Raw genomic sequence first — 18,757 nt, 5'->3', positions numbered from 1 at the left:
TGTACGTGCTCGCGGAGTGGCGCGGCACTGCAGTAGTTCGACTTCGGACTGCGCATGTGCACTTGAAATGTGCAATAAATAAACTCGACGAATATTCTAACAATGTTCTTTTCTCTTATAAATATACAATTCTCGATTGTAACATTCTATGTATATTCATATAATATTCAATCCGAATATTCCAAAATTAAGAACATTTGCACTCTCTAAGAATATTCATAGAATATATTGTGTTATCTGGGATGTAACTACTTCGGGGTTGTGAAGTAACTTGTTACTTGTAATGAAGTTACAGTTACTTTTTAGCGACTCCAACTTCGTTACTTTCTCTCCATCTGTAACTGTAATTTAACTTAGTTGCATTTTTTCGATAACTAGTAACTAATTTAATAATTACTTTGTATATTTTTTAAACCTCCACAGATTGCATTAGGCCTTGCGTTTGCACATAAACGCTTTTATCGACACTTTGTAATTCAAACGCAGATTTGATACTTTGATTTTCATTGCAAGAAAGTAACTGCAAAGTAACGATTCGTTACTTTTTAGAATTGGTAACTTGTGACTGTAACTAGTTACATTTTTTGCGAAAAACTGTAACTAGATACTTTTATAAAGTAACTTCCAACCCTGAACTAGTTACAGTTACAAGTTACCAATTCTGAAAAGTAACGCGTTACAGTTACTCAAAAAGCAACGAATCGTTACTTTCTTGCAATGAAATTAAAAATATCAAATCTACATTTGAATTGTAAAATGTCGATAAAAGCGTTTATACGCAAGCGCAAGATCCAATGTGATCTGTAGAGGTTAAAAAATATATCAAGTAACTATTAGTTACTAGTTATCGAAGAAATGTATCTGAGTCAAGTTACAGCAGAGAGAAACCTGAGAGCGGCCACGCCGGCGTTTTACTTGATACCGTTTTGCGCGCTCTTACGCCCATTTTTACTTTTGGAACTATTTTATTACGCATTTTCTGACTCTGCCGATAAAATGTCCACTTGGTGCGTATCCGTGCTAAGCATTCTGACATCTAATTTATAAAATTTACATTGTCTACATGAGAAAAGTTGACGCAAGTATCATGCAGATAATTTGTGCTAATGTAATTTTGAATTTCACAGCACGATCCTGAAAAAATAGGCGTAGCACAGACACGCACAAAGTGGAGACTTTATCGGCAGTGTCAGATGTATAGCAAAATAGTTTCAAAAGTAAAAATGGGCGTAAAGGCGCGCGAAACAGTCTCTTGAAACGGTATCGAGTAAAACGCCGGCGTGGTCGCTCTAAGGTTTCTCTCTGGTTACAGTTACAGATGGAGAGAAAGTAACAAAGTTAGAGTTACAAAAAAAAAGTAACTGTAACTTCGTTGCAAGTAACGAGTTACTTCCAAACCCTGTATATGTCGATCCTTTTCCTTTCTGGGTGTAAGAAAAGGGACCGACAGATAGTTCCGACTTTTAACGACTCACCGTAGACCGGACTCAAAGTCTGGTCTACGTGTTCTTTGCGTCTAGAAACATTTTGTATATCGTAGTCGACAAGTACATTGAAAAGATTCGCGCAAGTCGATAAATTGTATGTTAAACATTGTACAATCGTACATTGTCGACAAAGTTTTTAAGCGTTTCGATTTGTTTATATAAAATGGAATGTTTCTTGCGGAGAGCGCATTGTGAATCAAGCTTTAAGCCGGTGTTGGAAAGTGTCAACGCACAAAGAAGTGTCGTAGACTATGTCGCATCCCTCGCGAGGCGACACACGACAATTATTTGTACGCCGACTTGGGCCTGGTCTACAATGAGTCGTTAGTCAGAAGTCGGAACTTATGTGTCGATCCTTTTTCTTTCAGGGTGAAAGAAAAAAGACCGACATACCGTTCTGACTAACGACTCACTGTAGGCCGGGTCTTCCGACGCAGACTTACGTCTTCCGACGTAATCGTAAACAGTTGCGACAATCTTTCTCCTCAGGCCCTCAAGCTTATTCTACAATGGACGCAAGACATTAAGCCGTAACACAAAAATCAAACAATCATAGTCAAATATGAGAAGAATGATGGACTGTCATTGGCCGATTTTTCACGTTGCGGCTTAGCGTCCACCGTAGAATAATCTTTAGCGGGACTCCGACCGGTGTCTCGATCTCCCGATCCTTCCAGAGATGGAACAACCGAATCAATGAATTTGTAAATAAACGAGACACGTGTCTGAAGATGTTCAATTCGTTGGGTCTTACTTTACGATTAAAATCTCGCGCTGCATCAGTTGCTTCTATCTCGGGAAGTAGAGTCCATTTGCAGGGTTGGGAAGTAACTCGTTACTTGTAACGAAGTTACAGTTACTTCTTTTTGGTAACTCTAACTTAACTTCGTTACTTTCTCTACATCTGTAACTGTAACTTAACTCAGTTATATTTTTTCGATAACTAGTAACTAATTTAATAGTTACATTAATAGTTACTTATATATATTTTCAACCTCCACAGATCGTATTAGGCCTTGCATTTGCACATAAACGCCTTTACCGCCGCTTTACAAATCAAATGCAGATTCGATATTTTTATTGCAAGGGAATAACTGCAAAGTAACGATTCGTTACTTTTCGAGTAACTGTAACGCGTTACTTTTCAGAATTGGTAACTTGTAACTGTAACTAGTTACATTGTTAGCGAAAAAACTGTAACTGTAACTAGTTACTTTTATAAAGTAACTTCCCAGATAACAATTCTTGCGCGCAAATTTTGCTTGTCTTACGCATGCAAATTTGTATGCGATTTGCCCGAGTTTTGTCTGTAAGATATGTTCAGTCTGTGCTTTTGCACGCAAGTGGCTGGCTCGTGTATCAACGTATAATTTTGCGCGCAAATATCTATCGCGTACAAAATGGCTCAACAACGCAAGCAAAATTCCATCCAAGTGCGTCGTCGTAATGCCAGATGTTTGCGCGCAAAATGTTTTCTGGGTTTCCCAACCTTGTCCATTTGTACTTTAGTAGACTTCATTATTAACGTGCGTGCGTGGGAGACGAATGAATATCGTGCGGGAGCAAATTCTGCAAGGATTAGCATTATAAACCCTTCAAACAAGCGATGTGATGTAAGAAAGCTTGGAGCGGTGAAGTTCTTCCCTCAGTGGACTAGGAAGCTTTATTTCATTCAGTTTTATTGTTCAATGTTCTCAGGCCGAGGCTAGTCAGTCTTTAGAAACACATGTCGGAAATACAAACTTTATGTGCGAATACATGTATAAATTTAAAATTTGTACGGCAAATTAAACAATACGTAAACACATCATGCCTCATGTAGCTAATAGTAAAACAAATTGTAATTGATTTTATTTTATTTCCAATTCAAACTAAAAAAAAATATCACTCGATCTATTATTTTCAATGTGAGAATATGCATATCGTAATAAAAAATCTTCCTATTCGTCTACATTAAAGCTTAAATTCTTAGTTAATCCTATGAGGTATAAAATTCATTAAATTTACAGAGCATAACCACTAAATGTTGCACACAATTGTTTTACACAGAGAAAATTTTGTACTTTTCTTTATCTAAAAGGTATATAGAATGTTACCAATCTTTATTTAATTGCAAATCGAAGAGGACAATAAAAACCAACATATAATATTGGAATGTAACAATCTCGTGGAATATAATGTTGGGTGAAGTACACTGCACGGGCAGTGTTCAGTCTGTTCTTATTATATTTAAGATAAGTATAGTCTTTAAGTATAATCTTAATGTGTTGTAAACCAATCACAGAGCCGTTATCGGCGATTTTAAGCCGGTACTCAAGATGATCTTAAAATAAGAACGAACTATGAATATCTACCCACGCTGGTAATTACATTGAAAATCACTCCGCGAGTAATGTAGGGTTAAACAAATAACTTTCTTGTTCACGAGATTAGAAGTAATAGATGGAAAGGAGGTCAAGAGAATGACTGAAAAATTCATGCTAAAAGCAAATAAGGATGCTGTTCAGAAAATTACACAAGAGCAATTTAGTAGTCTAATAAAGGAATAGCATATAGACGGGTTACTTCAAGAGTATTAACAATAGTCCTATTCTTTATATGTATAAAATCTGTACATTTCGTAACAGACTAGATCGCAGACAACAGTTTTCTATAATTTTTGTTCTAAGGAATACCCTTACGACACAATTGTACTATTACCTTCTTAACCGATAGATAATTATGTATTTATATGTATATACATATACATACACAATTATATATATTATATATATTGCCTAGCGCCCTACATACAAATATCTTTTAGGAGCTGAAATAATTTTAATTGACTGTGACTAAATAAAAATGCATTACTGTGAAATAATACTAAAGTTCTTATTTTCACCTTGTAAAAAATACTTTGGCAGTAATTGATCGTCACAATGTACAAGATCCCTATGTAAAAATGTGGACTAATCCGTAATAAGTTTTCTTATATCGAAATGTATTCAACTGTGCAAATGTAAGTTTTGAAAATTATACCTAAGCCATTTACTTAAATAATTATAAAATAATATTTAATAACAATAGTAATTGATTATTATTAGGAAATCATACATACTTGTTTTGTTCCCTGAAAAAAAAATACTAAAACAAGAAAGTAACTAAATCGCTCTTCTGCAAACTATTTTCTTTTTGGCACAGAGACTGTCCATTCCGATATATTTTCCAATACTATCGAATCCAATAATTTTGCAAGATTTTGTGAAAACTAAAAAAAATAAGTCCCTCGAACTTCCCCTAATACTACGTAAATTATAATTAATACAAGACTAAATATTTTGTAATGCATAAAGCACAGTTGTTAGGTTTTTGCAAAGAAAAAAAAGGAGGATCTTAGCTGTGTATACTGCTAACAGTTAACAAGATGAAATACTACTTGGAGTATAACAAACTTGCATTGATATTCACCCGCGAGTGCTACAGCAACTGTTACTTCGTAGATAAATACAAATGCAAGTGTCAACTACGTAACATAAATTAAGTATAGTCGAGACACATTCCAAGTGCATTGTTTATCACATAGTATACTTGGTAGTAGTCTCTTAGCTTTCTCTATATAACTTTTGGCTACTTCACTCATACGTATATACACATACACGTACGATACGTACTGTTGTAAGATTGCCATTCATGATCGATCAATTAGCATCGATATTTCTGCAGAAACACAATCAAATTATATAATTATTTTTACATTCAGCTTTCTCAAATTGACCTTGACAAGGTTTATCTAACGGTGAAGATAACGGTATTTGTTCTTCGTTTAGAAAGAAAACAGAATAGAAAAGAAATGAGTTGAAGATTAAAAGTAATATTGGATAACTGTGAAGAAGTTACAGATAGAATAAAGTATTCGAGTGAGCTTGATGTGGTTCGGCCATAAGATTTTGACCGACCAGGGACACAAGTTTGTGTGCATATTGACAAGGAGCAGGCACACGAATCGTACCGGGCCAGTTGTAATACAAGTGACAAAGTTTATACGTGAGCCGTTGCATGTGGTCCGTTTTCATATTGGACGAATCATGAATAACGATGTAATGAGTGGGAGTTACCGTACCCTGCCGCACATTTTGCGGCACGAGAAAGAAGTCGTAATGATTTCGCCTCGTTATGCAAGAATCGACAACGGTTCCTGGTCCAGGATTTTCTAAATCTCCCCTTGGCTAATTAGAAGCATTTTCAATTGTCAATTAAAAACATATATCATTAACGTAACATATTTCATAATTGTATCATATAAATTCTAACGTAATACTCACTCCTTTGACGAATAGCCGCGTATTGATACGCTTTTGAACGATAATTACGCTGAGTTGTGGCTTATAACCGGGCGCAATGCGATTAAATGTCGACAATAGCTGCTTTACTTCATACTTTTCGACATAATCCAGGTCTCCGTCACCAACTCCATCGCGATATATCATTATACGCTCTGGATTACATCCGTTGTGCTGATAACATTATTGTCACGAATCAATGATAAAAAGAAATTCTTTAAAAGATGCGCAATGCATTAAATACCTTGTAATATGCACCAATAGCCGAAGTAAGGCACACTTGGAGCATGTCCATCAATTCTTGCTTAGAGGCCTGCATGCAAACTTTGCTATGCCATTTGCTCAATTGCGCATCTAAAGAAGCGACAAATCCCGCAACACTTTTTTTTGAACCGCTTCCTGTACCAGCGTGATAAACGTCTATACCGCAGATCATAACGTTTTGCTGTTGCGTAATCATAGAATTTGTCGAATAAGAAAAAAAAGACGAATATAAATAACAGTATATGATAAAGGATAAGCTTTCTATTTACCAACGGCAGAGTTACGGTCCAAAGTGCTCCTCCTAATTTGCAATTTATTTGAAGTGCTATCTTTTCTGTGACACTTTTCAATTTAGGAGGCTTATCAATTGTTTTTGAGATGATTACTTGCGATGGTACAGCTTTCTGTACACAGCACAGTCTGAAATATAAAAAGAAAAGTAAAAAAAAACACTTTTCTAGACTTTACCGTCAATTATTGTTACATGAATAAATAAATTTCCAAAATGCATAATATTCGAAATGTTCAAGATACACTCGATTCTAAATTAATATACTTGAACAATATACAGGGTGTCTCATTTTAAATGATCCACGGAAATGTCTAAAAAAAAATATGAAAGATACGGAAAAACGTTTCCAACAAAAGTTGTTTGGTTCGAAGGGGGGCATAAGGCGGTGTCATTGACTTGACCTTGGATAGATTTGAAGGTCACGTAAAGGTCACCTTTAATTTTTTAAATGGAACCCCCTATTGTTTATTATACCATCTTATTCTACTAATTAATATGAACAACTTTTGTCTGAAACATTTTTGATTTACCTAATACTTTTTGAGATATTCAAGAAAAAATTTATTAACTTTTTAATTGTTTAGCTTATTATGTCGCGATAACTGTTTGTCGGAGGGAAAAGTAGTACAAGACTTTTTTTTTTACTTGATTTAGTCTCAGGAATATGCTGTTGCAATAGTGTTCCAATTATTGAAAATTTGTGTGTAACACATAAAATTTACATAATTTTCATGTGCAAGATAAAATGATAGCGAGATCATTAAATTAAAAAAAGAAAATTATCTTACTTCTTTATTGCAGAATAGCGATCTGTGCGGTTGGTCGGAAACACGATGACTACTAATTCGGTATCATTGCTGATGCTCTTTTGAACTTCCCTCAAATAAGTATCGGTTTTGTCATCCCTTAAAGGAATCTTACAGGGATCACGAATTTGCATATTCACCGATCTTGAAACACTGTTCAGAAGCATTGCTAAGAAATCTTTTACACACGTTTCATTCCTCGTAAAGTACAAAATATGCCATACGGATAAATTAGGCTAAAATAAAAAGAAGACACTCGTTAGCGTAACAAATGTTTTCACATGATCGTTCACCATGTGTCAGTCTTTTAATTCTCGAGTAATTGTTATTGAACATACTCACAGCGCGTAACATGGGATTTTTTACTGCGGCAGCACTCCAGTCTGCAGGTCTATCATTTGACTGATACGTCTTGTTTCCTCCAAAACGTATAGTCTCCGGGCCGAGTTTTCGTGCACTAAATTGAACTATATCCCGACTTAAACTTAAACCCCATTCTGCTAATATTTGCCGAGGTATTTCATTCTTTTCCACCTCTTCTATAAATCGCAGAATCACCTGTCGTCGTTGGACAGGCGACATTTTCGTAACGACGCTCAAGTCTTTCATTGTAGAATAATTATTGCGAATATTATCAGTAAGACCTGCTGCATAGCTCAATTCCGGTACCAGAAGAATTACTTTTTCCTCCTTCTATTGTATTCAAACGATTTTTTTGGTGGCAATAATGAATTTCAAGTGACATGGTCAACAGTATCGTATCAATAATAATATGTATGAATATAAATCCACGAACCTCGCCAGTTGGTGTCCTAACTGTATCGCGATGTACTAAAAGCGGCTGATTATCGTCTTCGATCTTAATATTCCACTGCGACATGTAATAATCGATCAAAGATATTTCTTTATCACCTTTAAGGAACTTATATTTTGGTGTCTTGTCCCACGCAATATCGTCTATACGATATGTCCTATTATTATATCGCGTCAGTACACTCGTACCAACTATCTCACTTATTACAGCATCTTTATAATTATGTCTTGATTTGTTATAAATCTCTCCTCTGAAAGATAATTACACACAAACTTAACTTGACCAACTGTAAATTATTCAATAGCGATTTCGTAATACAACGTAATGCTGGAGAGAAGAAAACATATCTTACATTAAATCTCGTACAGTCTCTGTCCGCATCACTCGATGTCTAGCATCTAAACACAATTTTACACCACCCTCGTACTCATTTACGGCAGTAACGTAACCAGGCCACACTTCTAATCGATGTTGATGCAAAACGTGCGCACATTTTGGGTTGAAATTTTGTCGACCAATACGAACTAAATTGAGAGAGCGCATGATGCGATTAAACAAAATGTTGAAAAATTGAATATTATCACTCATCGATTGTTTTTTTTTGAAAATAATTGTAAGAGTTATTTCCGAGCCGTCCATTGGATGTTCCGATTTGTAATGCGAAATCTGTAAGTTTGATCATTTTTAAGTAATATTATGTACGCATTGCATTAGTACTGATTGTATAGTTTAAACTCACGGTCTGTGGCAATCTTGTTGGTAAAAACATGATTGCCCCATCAAACGTTTTTCGTCCTAAAGCAACAGAGTGTTGATTAAGTAGCTTGCGACGTAAGCCTATTGAATCTATGTCCGGCGAAAATTTAACCTCGTATTGAAATAGACCTTTCTCAGGATCCATTTTCAGATCTATATAATTGGCGAACATGGTTACTCTACAAAAGAAAACAATCTTTATTAATTATTCCTGTTATTAAATTATAGTAATACATCCATCCCTCTCTCGACACACGACAGCGATAGTTTTATTTTTATGCTATTAAAAAACAGAGATATAAGAACAGAGTGCGTGAGTGAGATAAAAAAAGCGCTATAGTAATGGTAAGAGAAAGTTGCAAAAAGGCCCCTTCTGTTTTTATCTTTGCCAGTCTTTGCGCATGTGCAAACATAAGAAGACTGATCTCTGTACTGAGGCACATGTGCGACTGAGAAGGGTAGAAGGGGCCTAGAGACCCTGTAATCAGAGACTGGCCATACGTGAGATCGTCAAGTTCCTGGCTAAACGATTCTTACGATCGTAGAAGAGTGAGATAGCTTATGTTTCTCTCACTCGCAGGAATTTGACGACCCGTCTTATGGCCAGTCTCTGATTACAGGGTCTCTAAAGGGGCCTCCTGCAGCGCTCCTTTTTTATACCTATATTGCAGTCGCTTACGCGTTAGCACTACTCGCGCACTATATTCTTATATCTCTACGATTAAAACCGACCGACATAAAGATCGTATATTTTTTTTAATTTGTCTACATCGTGCAATTTATACAACTCAAGTTGATTAAAAAAAACTTATCTAAGTAGATCAAGAGAAGGACGTGCGTTCTTAAAACTGTAAACTGTAAATTACTTCGTTCCACTTTCGCCTTGTCGACATATAGGCGCGACTTCTTCCGAAGACGGTAGCTCGGATGCAGGCGGATTATCATAGACGGAGATGTCAGCCAGTCTTCCTAAAACTCCCTCAGAATCATCCTTTTCAGCAATTTCTTGCGCAGAAGTACCTGGTTTGCTAGAATTAAAAAGAACATTGAATATTGGGCTTTATAAACATTCGTATATGTAACTCAGAGATTGCTAAACTTGCCACTCACCCAAGTTTCTTTATCATGGTTGCGAGAGAGCCTCGACCGTGACTCATTGCTGTGGAGGATTCCCTGGAATCCGAGTCACTGCTACTCATTGATCTTAACATACTAACTAATTGCGCACGTCCGCGACCTGAACTACTACTTGAGCTGCCTAAGCTTGGAGAGCTTAAATATCCTGATGTCTGTACATTTTGCGCTGATGTCTGTTGCGCTGATGTCTGTTGCGCTTCCCTCATCATCTCTAACAGGGCACTACCGCGTCCTCTCCCGGTACCCTTGTTATTGTTATCCATTTTGAAAAGAATGCGTTCTGCAATTTAGAGAAGAGACATAAAATTAGATGTCAATACTCTCGTACATCAATATCACAAGTACATAGAAATTTGATTACTTCACTTATTATTTGAATGTTCGCGATTCTTTTTCGGATAATAAACAGAAAAATAGATATACCGGAATATTAGTTTCTATTTAGAAAATAAAATAATTTTGCGTTACTTCGGATATCCAAACGTATGAACATAAAACTTTTACGTCCACGTTATTTTAAACAAATTGGAAATTTTGTTTGCAGATAAATGTAACATCATTCATGTTCTACAATATTTTTTGCGACTATTTTAACACGCCGAAGTCTAAGTTATTATAGAGACTTAGGCACGGTTTCTTATTTGCTGGTTAAATGTTAACGAGAAAATGTCTGTTCTTATTTCAAGACCGTCTGAGAGCCTTAGCATAATGGTTGAATACTTTCAAAATAATGTTTTCTGCTCGAAGCCGGCGATTTTCAACCAGTGTGCCGCAAGAAGTTTTAAAACGCGCAATACCTACTGTTTAGTCAGGGGCACTGATCTCTTTTCCCTTAGTTTGTCAAATCAACAAGGTAATCACTATTATTCTTCCTTTGTTTGCCGATCAATCAAAATTATACCTATTTTTTGTCAAATCGGCAAAACATACATGTATGTTTTATGTCGCAGAAGTTTAGTTTGTGTAACATGAGATGAAAAAGAGCGACAAGCACTGCCCTAAGTCTTTGTTTTGAACAGAGTTAAAGTAGGACTCTCATATTCAAACTAAACAACACACAAGAATAGCCAATGCGAGTCTAAGGCAGGATGTAGATAGCCTATACTTGTAATTTATTAAAATGTGAATTCATATACAGTTTCTTTCCACATTTGTCCTGCGCGCCGGTTTCTTTTTGGACGTAACGCAGTTTTCTTACAGGTGCAGTTATTATTGTCAGCAAATTCTTTGTTTTAAGTAACGCACAATAGCCGTCTTGTGTTTCCAATCTTAAATATGTATACGAAAACAACGTTTGCAAAGAATAAATTAATTAAAGATACAAAAGTAATAATTTTACGACTATTAATAATTGATAAACGTTCTATAAATATTGTCTTAAAATTACAAATCAGCCATTTCCGCTAAAGCGCTTAGAACGGCCCTAAATATAAGAGCGAAGTATGCCGAAAACCCGTGTGCAGTGCGCGCGCATGTGTGTGCATGCATGCGCGTGTTTGCGTATCGCTAGCTTTTATCTCAAGATCCCAAAGCGTCAAATGTTTCCCCTCGACTTTTCCTCGAAAATAAACACTTCTTTCGCTGCGACGCCGTAAATTTCAGCGCTTCCATCGCCCTCTTATACATATGTCAATCGTTAAGTTCTAGTCTTTCTTTCTTCGCCGGAAGTTGTTTTAACGGCAATATTTATTCCTCTCGAAAAACAGTAAGGAGAAAATGGGGTCGAATTCGATTCGAAGTTTCATCCAATTAATGTACAACATAGGGTGCGGTCAAGCTGCCGCTATAAATGCTCTGAAGCGTTTCTCCTCTCTTTTTTCTATCTTTACTGAAAGAAAAGAGAAGAATACTTCGTAACATTCGAAGCGATAGATAAAGTGACAGCAGTGTCATGAAACTTCTTCCTTGGTTTATTTAAATCTAATTTACAATGTGCTCTCTGTGTCTAGAAATGTTCTATTTTGTAGCCGACAAATAAGTTTAAAAAATTTGTACAAGTTGACAAATTGTAAATTATACATTGTATAATTGTGCATTGTCGACAAATTTTTTAAGCGTCTACTAGATTTCCAACCTTTGCAACCAGACTTTCTCCCGCGTAACATACACGGAGGGAGCTTTCTCTTAAAATTTATCCTGAAAATCATATAATCGTAAGACAACATGGAATTTGAAAGAATTTTATGAGTATCTTGAAATTTTACCATACATTTTACTAGTAATTATACTCAGTATGCATTTTACTGATAAAATGTATGGTAAAATTTCAAAAAACTCGCATAAAATTCTTCAAAATGCCGAGTTGTCTCAAGATTACGTGCTTTTCAGGATAAATTTTGAAGGAAAATTCTCTCCATGTACATGCGTCAAGAGTATCTTCCCATACAGCACCAAAGCTTTCAAAAACATTTCAGAGAACATTGTTGCAATGTTTCTGAAATGTTTCTGAAAGCTTTGGTGCTGTATGGGTTCTTACCATAACGGAAATCACTTTGTCGAAAAATGTTTTACAAAAATAATAACCGAAAGTTCTTCTTCCTCGTGTATTAGACTTAAAGCCTGTTTTATTCAGTTCGTTCTGGTACTTTGAGCATTTGGTTTTACTTTATCTTCGGTAGACTGCTAACCTTGCCGTAGGAAACCTCTCATCTGGAATGGCTATACCCTTGAAGGGGTATGCGTGGCAAGATACTTTCGGTTGCCACTTCCCTTTGGGAGATCCCCCAAAAAAACCCCCCAGCGACTGATCCCTTTCGCAAGGTCGTATCTTGTTCCGGCCCAAAATGAGCGTTCACGCACAAAAACCAGAAATTGCGTAACATCAAGGTACGGCCTTACGAAAGAAATTGGTCGACTCTGTATAACCTCGACCTTCCTTGCGTTTCTAACCATGGTATTCATAGTCGTTCCTCAATTCTCAAGGGTAGTTTGTCTTTGTCTCGCGTATGGTAAAACGTAGTAGCGAGACAAAGACAGACTAACCTTGAGAATTGAGGAACGACTATGAATACGGATATAAATGATCCTACTTTTCTCTCCCAAGATAAATTCGCTCATTTCCCATGCTACACTAACGTTACGTTCGTAAAGCGTTCTCGGGCAGAGAACAATTGTTGCAATAAAAAAAAGAACTGTATACTTGGCTGCCCCTTTTCTTTCACATCTCCCATATGTTTTCAGGTAGTTCCAGCTTCTCCACGTGAAGCGAGTTCTTTTTTTTCACGCCGTTAATTTGCAGGCCCGGTCCACAATGAGTTGCTAGTCGTTAGTCAGAAGTCGGAACGATATGTCGGTCCTGTTTCTTCCATCCAGGACATACAGTTCCGACCCCTGACTAGGGTCCGGTCTCACCAAACGTCGCTCGACTTGAGTCTCGGTTTAACTCGCGTTTGTCGCCTTCTAAAATAACAGCTGGAAAGAGACCAAGAACGAATTAAACTTGAAGTTAATCGACGTTGGCGAAACCAGAGCTAACTCGTAGACCGGGTCATAGGGCGACTCTTCTGAAATAATACGAGAAACGCGACATTAGTGGCCTTTTTCGGAAATTTCACTGGTCAATTCCGTATGCAGTCGCGCACCGAGCGTGCGATCACAATCCAGGGGTCAATTCTGTATCACACCATAGTGAAAATGCTAAGACAGAATGGGCTTTGTCTCTTTCCAACGTCCCCTTCGAAGGAGATAAAGCCGCTCGCTTCCAGCATCCTCACTGTATTGTACGATAGAGTTGAGCCCCCAGCCCCAAGGCCGCCGTGCCTCGGCGATAAGATACCGCTGTACAATGTATCCTTTACGTACACGCTACTTTGATCCTTTCCCACGCGTATTCGTTACGCGGCTACGCGAGATCCCAGTGCCGCAGCGAGACCGCGAGTGGGCTTCTTCCTTCTTCTCTGGTTATTGGCTCCCGGCTCACAGACACTGAGCCGACACGGCCACGTCGAACCAATAGACTTATTGCTTGGACTGTAGTGAATTGAACGATGCAATGGCCCGGTAACGCGAGGGATGATGCAATCCCGCAGGATCAAAAACTTATCTTCCGTCGGAAGACGTGTGAACCGCTCGACGGCCCAGACGGAACTTTTACCGCGAGTGGGCGCGCGAGAGAGAGAGAGAGACACACACACACACACAGACCACCGAATCCCTCGCGATCGAAGAGCCGCCGTACAAAAGTCTGCCGTTAAAACGCGACCGGCGAACTGCACGTGCGTGCACGAGGCGCGACGAACGAAACGCCGAGGAGCGGTGCTCGAGATCCTTCCACCGCGGGATTCCGGGGCTTCCGAGAAAAGTCGACAGAACGAATCCGTAAGAAACTCGAACCGCCGAATGTGCCCTCCCCCCTCCTCTGACTCTCCCCCTCCCCCTCGCCCGTCCCCGTAGCAAAAGAAAAGCGTGGAACTGGAAACCAGCAGTCGTCGCGGAAAAAACCGGCGAGTGGTCCGTGCTGTTCTATCCGTGGTAAAAAAAGAAAGATCTTCCGCCGAACATGGTGGATCGTTAACCTCGCGCGCGGGTCTCGCCGGCGCGGAATGTATCAAGCGCGGAGTGGTTTGTCACTTACGTTCTTCGTCAGGTGCCGCGGCGCGGTGCTGGTACCTCTAGAGCGGCGTATCTTATTAGGCTTGTCTGTACCCGCATACAGACTTTTCTTGTGCAACTCGTTCGGGACTCGGGACGCAGGACGCGGTACCCGACTGGGCCGACGAAGGGTATTGCGTTGAGAAGCGAATGGGGGTGCTCATCTACAACATAGTATAGGTCTCCCCGTCGATGATTGGACGTAGACAGCTCGACCATTCGCTCTCCGCCGAGTACTGGCGCAACCGGCGCCGGCGACGCGATTGTTCGCGTTAGCGGCCCGCGCAGGACACGTAACGGATTGAGCGCAACATACGACGGTCGCGCGATTGGTCAGTCCCTCCAGTAGCTGTCTATATGATTGCTCTCGGCCTAACCATTGGTCCGACACGGCCGCGACGAACCGATAGACGTAGAATTATATGCGCGAGTTTCAATCTATTAACACAATGCAGAGACTTAACTATTGGGCAGCGCTGGATGATGCAATCGGATGATGCAACCCCGCAGGATCGAACTGTTTCTTCCTTCTAGGTTAGAAGACGTGCTGTTCCTTCCACGTCCCAAGCGGAACTGAAATAGAAATAGATGTCCCCAGGTAGCACTAGTGCCCATTTGGTGCCTATAAGTTAACGCTTTAAGGTTGCCTTTAGGATTTTACTATACGATAACCAATGTAGGTCTTAAAGTTGGTATCTATTTTACTGTTGTCTCAAAGGTGTCTGCCGGCGTGGCTGTCAGGTTTATCTCTGAGAGAGATTATTAGAGAACATTGATAATACATACGTAAGTATAGATTATCAATTTATTATCATTTGCATTTTTAATATATACTATAATACAAAAATTCATACAGCATGTATTTTTAGGTTATATTGAAACATTTGCTGTACATTATTATATGTGCTCTGGAACTGTTCAGTTATTTTGAGACACTTCTGGCAGAGGACGAGGAATGTCGGCAGTGCTTTCGACAATTTCCCAGCTTGTGCACGACCCTTTTAGTGCCGATGGAGGGTATTGTCGGCGACAGTGCCAAAAGTATACAAAGTATTGTCGACCGCGACACGAACGTTGCGCGGAAGTACGGATACGTGGGAGATCTTCGATGGAATGCGATCAGCGCCGCGGAGATATTCGAGCCTGTGCTCGCTTACTGGGAAAAGCGCGTGGACAGTTGGACACCGGCAAGAGCACGCTCGAGCGTTTGCTCGACACTGGCGTCTTGCTGGAACTAATGAATTCGTACACATGAACAGAGATGAATTTTACTCCACGCACGTGTCGGTCAAGTGCAAGTTGTGCCTGGGCAAACTCTGTACAGTTAAGAGGGACATGTACAACGCCGTGGTGATGAAATGCAGATTCGTCAGTCTAGTATGTAAGTTTCCCGTTAAAACTCTGCCGGCGAAAGCGTGCGCTGTTACTAGGAAAATTATGAAGCGGAATGTCGAGTGGGTCATTCGTGAAATGAAGGAATCCGAATGTAAGCGCAGGAGACAATCGTGGAACACGTGTCGCAATTTAACTTACAACGTAGGCGTACTGTCTGAACATGTGTATGAGGAAAGCGTGTGTTTACTGTTTGTTCACCTTGTGCAGTTGCATCTCTTGACTCGACGGAGTCGAACCGAGCCCTACAGATTCTGAGAGCTTCAGGTATCTTGAGAATATTATCTCTTTCGTGCTGGACAGATTGAGCGTTGTATATTACAGCAATAATTTGTATAGAAAAGCTGCGACTGTGTGCGCATTGAATGCCTTGTTAACGTATAACCAGTTAAACACAAAAGCTTTTCGTAGATGGGTGCACATTAAGAAAACTACGCCCAAAGAAGTCGCAAGCTTAGATATGCTGGACTGCTTGACCAGTGATGAAGATGAGATAAAGAGCGAACTTGGACTTTCAATCGATATCTCTAAGTACGACGTTACTGCGTTGTGTCTGCGTAAAGTCAAAAGTTTACTGGAGGAACAGGTCGCATTTGCAAACGGCGTGGCAGCGGTTCTGAAAAAATTGAGGAAGCTACAGCCGAGTGATCAATATGCACACGGTGCAGTTATTAAGGTATTATTTCTTAGGTTTCAATTACGAGAGCTCTATTCTGGAGTACCACGAGCAAGCTATACACGATTTGAAGCAGAAAAAGTCGAACTCCGTAGCTATTCTGTGCTTGGAAGCTAATTTAAGTCTTTTTACCTTTGCAGAGAACTTGCGAGTTGGAAATAGAAAGTACAACGTTTGCTCTGTGCGCTCCCAAGCTACGAGGTCTAGTCGAGAACAAATCTCCAAATGTAGTTCCTGCTTACACTATGATAAATGTAAAAAAGGACACCAATCTTAAGTTGTATCTGCAAAACTGTTTGAAGAAGTGGAAGCAACTGTTTAGTCGCTACTTTATAAGTTGCTAGAGAGTATTTGTTGTGTCGGGCTATTATCGAAAGCTTGTAGCCCAGTAATCATGTGAACATACTTTATTGTCAATAGAAAAAAATTGTCAAGGATTGGGAGCCTAAGCTTATACTTTGCATGCTGATAACGGCCGGTGAACATGCTCGATTATATCGGTATGAAGACTGCGAGGCTGAAATATGGACATACAAGCTGGCATTAGAAATAAACGATCATACAGTTATTTATAGTATGTTAACCATTATAATAATTTAGCATTTATCGTAATTAAGAGAAGACAATGTTTCATTGATGAGTTAATATAAATCTTGTTACAGTCACGAGTCGTTGTATATCATTGAGATAAATCGATTACGATTGGATTGCCACTGCCAAGGAACATGTTGCGAAGTACAGAGATTCCAAGGACGAAGATGTAATTGCTACCATTGCTACCTTTTAGATAAGTTTAGCAGACATCTATTTTGAATGTGGAAAGGTAAGAAACTACAAATGTAACCTGAAACGTGCAAATATTTTATCTAAAATATAATGCGTATGCAAAATTTCCTGTTTTTTCATTTTTCTAGGCGCAGTTTACGATTAATTGGCATAATTATGCCCATTTGCTCATGGCACTGAACCTGGGACAGGATCATGCCCTGGTTAGATTTGCAAGAGTTATCGAGACGACGTTTGGCTGCAGAGCAAAGTATAATTTCTGCGTCACTAAAGCGATGAAGGAAGATTTGGAAAAGAAATGGACTATTCAAGCAAAAATCCTGTATGACAGACCAGCGGATGAATTTCACCCAATAACTTTGACAGAAAAAAATGAGTTTCCGCACAAATTAATTGAAAAGTACGACATATCGATACCCAGTTCACCCAGAAGATCCGGCTTTGTTATATCCAGCACTAGTTGGACCGAGGATGAAGATTTCTCAATTCTATTAAGCGCCTTATTTGAGTACGAAAACGCGTGCATAACTAGCGAGTTAAACTTGCCGGACTTGGTCTGTGCGATTACAGGCAAAGGACCGTTAAAGGACTTCTACATGGCAATCATTAATTTAACAAAGTGCAAACATATCACAATAAAGATGCCGTGGCTTGAGAATGAGGATTATCCCAAAATACTAGCTAGCGCAGACTTAGGTGTGTGCATTCATACCTATCCAGTGGACTGGATCTGCCAATGAAAGTTGGTTGACATGTTTGGCTGCCGTTTGCCAGTTTGCGCATACAATTATAATTGTTTATCAGAACTGGTCAGGCACAATGAGAACAGTTTGTCATTTACGGACGAGAAGGAACTGGCTGAGCAATTGAAAATGTGGTTTGAAGATTTCCCTAACAATAAATCATAACGGCAGTTGCGTGAAAAATTTCAAGGAAACATGTTTTGATATTTATCATATTTATAATAATAATAATAAAAGCATTTTTATTCTTTTAAATAGAGTGTATATCTATATGAGATGAGCTGCAGGTAATAAAGTTTGTTATCTGAAATATGGATGTACGTAATATGAAGTTAATAATTATCTAAAATTATTTGTATATATGTTAGGTTAGGTTAGGTTTTGTATCGCACAATTCAAATCTCATTCAAATCATAGTATTGCGTCATCCTACATTTGTACGTACGCTTTTGCTCGATTCTGTCGTTGGCTATGTCGAAATCAGCCAGAGATCGGCCGTCATTTTTAATCAAGAGGAAAAGGAAAGCTAGATTTTTGCGCAGAAAAATTGATCGTTGTACAATATATTAAATTGATACATAAAAAATAATGTATCATTCTTTTCCATTATTTTTGGAAACGTATGTGACTGTACCGTACAACATCCATATCCTTCATTTATAGCTCCCGATACTACATTATAAAAAAATAAT

General features: G+C 38.7%; 2 protein-coding genes and 1 pseudogene across 4 annotated transcripts; 2 read left to right on the top strand and 1 right to left on the bottom strand.

Annotated features, from left to right (window-relative positions):
* Nucleotides 1-3,149: 3,149 nt before the first annotated feature.
* On the bottom strand, nt 3,150-14,570 carry LOC105562551 (piwi-like protein 1). Of its 2 annotated transcripts, none has more exons than XM_012013492.1 (12): nt 14,452-14,570; nt 9,852-10,158; nt 9,608-9,769; nt 8,725-8,920; nt 8,338-8,651; nt 7,968-8,235; nt 7,514-7,864; nt 7,154-7,407; nt 6,343-6,493; nt 6,054-6,254; nt 5,792-5,983; nt 3,150-5,695 (listed from the first exon to the last, which is right to left on the bottom strand). In XM_012013492.1, exons 2-12 carry the CDS (start codon nt 10,139-10,141, stop codon nt 5,363-5,365), a joined length of 2,712 nt encoding a protein of 903 aa, XP_011868882.1. In that variant the 5' UTR covers nt 10,142-10,158; nt 14,452-14,570; the 3' UTR covers nt 3,150-5,362. The 2 variants fall into 2 exon arrangements, with proteins under 2 accessions (XP_011868882.1, XP_011868883.1); XM_012013493.1 differs by lacking the exon at nt 14,452-14,570 and adding an exon at nt 13,680-14,021.
* Nucleotides 14,571-16,043: 1,473 nt separating this feature from the next.
* On the top strand, nt 16,044-17,534 carry LOC105562550. Of its 2 annotated transcripts, XM_012013490.1 has the most exons (6): nt 16,044-16,127; nt 16,272-16,536; nt 16,677-16,868; nt 16,957-17,110; nt 17,199-17,359; nt 17,451-17,534. In XM_012013490.1, exons 2-5 carry the CDS (start codon nt 16,321-16,323, stop codon nt 17,225-17,227), a joined length of 591 nt encoding a protein of 196 aa, XP_011868880.1. In that variant the 5' UTR covers nt 16,044-16,127; nt 16,272-16,320; the 3' UTR covers nt 17,228-17,359; nt 17,451-17,534. The 2 variants fall into 2 exon arrangements, with proteins under 2 accessions (XP_011868880.1, XP_011868881.1); XM_012013491.1 differs by lacking the exon at nt 16,044-16,127 and having other exon boundaries at nt 16,301-16,536; nt 16,677-16,763.
* On the top strand, nt 17,493-18,230 carry LOC105562586 (annotated as a pseudogene).
* The last annotated feature ends 527 nt before the right edge of the window (nt 18,231-18,757 follow it).

Source organism: Vollenhovia emeryi, unplaced genomic scaffold (genome assembly GCF_000949405.1).
Source record: "Vollenhovia emeryi isolate VEMERY1.0 unplaced genomic scaffold, V.emery_V1.0 DF939186.1, whole genome shotgun sequence".
Classification (NCBI taxonomy): Eukaryota; Metazoa; Arthropoda; class Insecta; order Hymenoptera; family Formicidae; genus Vollenhovia; species Vollenhovia emeryi.
Note: the sequence above shows the minus strand (reverse complement) of the source record. Positions and strands in the feature narration are given on the sequence as shown.

What these genes read in the sequence shown, in the direction of transcription:
- LOC105562551 (XM_012013492.1), bottom strand. Translation starts at nt 10,141, where the DNA reads ATGGATAACAATAACAAGGGTACCGGGAGAGGACGCGGTAGTGCCCTG. An exon ending in CAACAAGATTGCCACAGACC is followed by an intron (nt 8,652 to 8,724) that starts GTGAGTTTAAAC and finishes TCAAACTTACAG; the next exon opens with ATTTCGCATTACAAATCGGA. An exon ending in CGCTATTCTGCAATAAAGAA is followed by an intron (nt 6,494 to 7,153) that starts GTAAGATAATTT and finishes TTTATATTTCAG; the next exon opens with ACTGTGCTGTGTACAGAAAG.
- LOC105562550 (XM_012013490.1), top strand. Translation starts at nt 16,321, where the DNA reads ATGCTGGACTGCTTGACCAGTGATGAAGATGAGATAAAGAGCGAACTT. An exon ending in CACACGGTGCAGTTATTAAG is followed by an intron (nt 16,537 to 16,676) that starts GTATTATTTCTT and finishes TTACCTTTGCAG; the next exon opens with AGAACTTGCGAGTTGGAAAT. An exon ending in AACTGTTTAGTCGCTACTTT is followed by an intron (nt 16,869 to 16,956) that starts ATAAGTTGCTAG and finishes TATTGTCAATAG; the next exon opens with AAAAAAATTGTCAAGGATTG.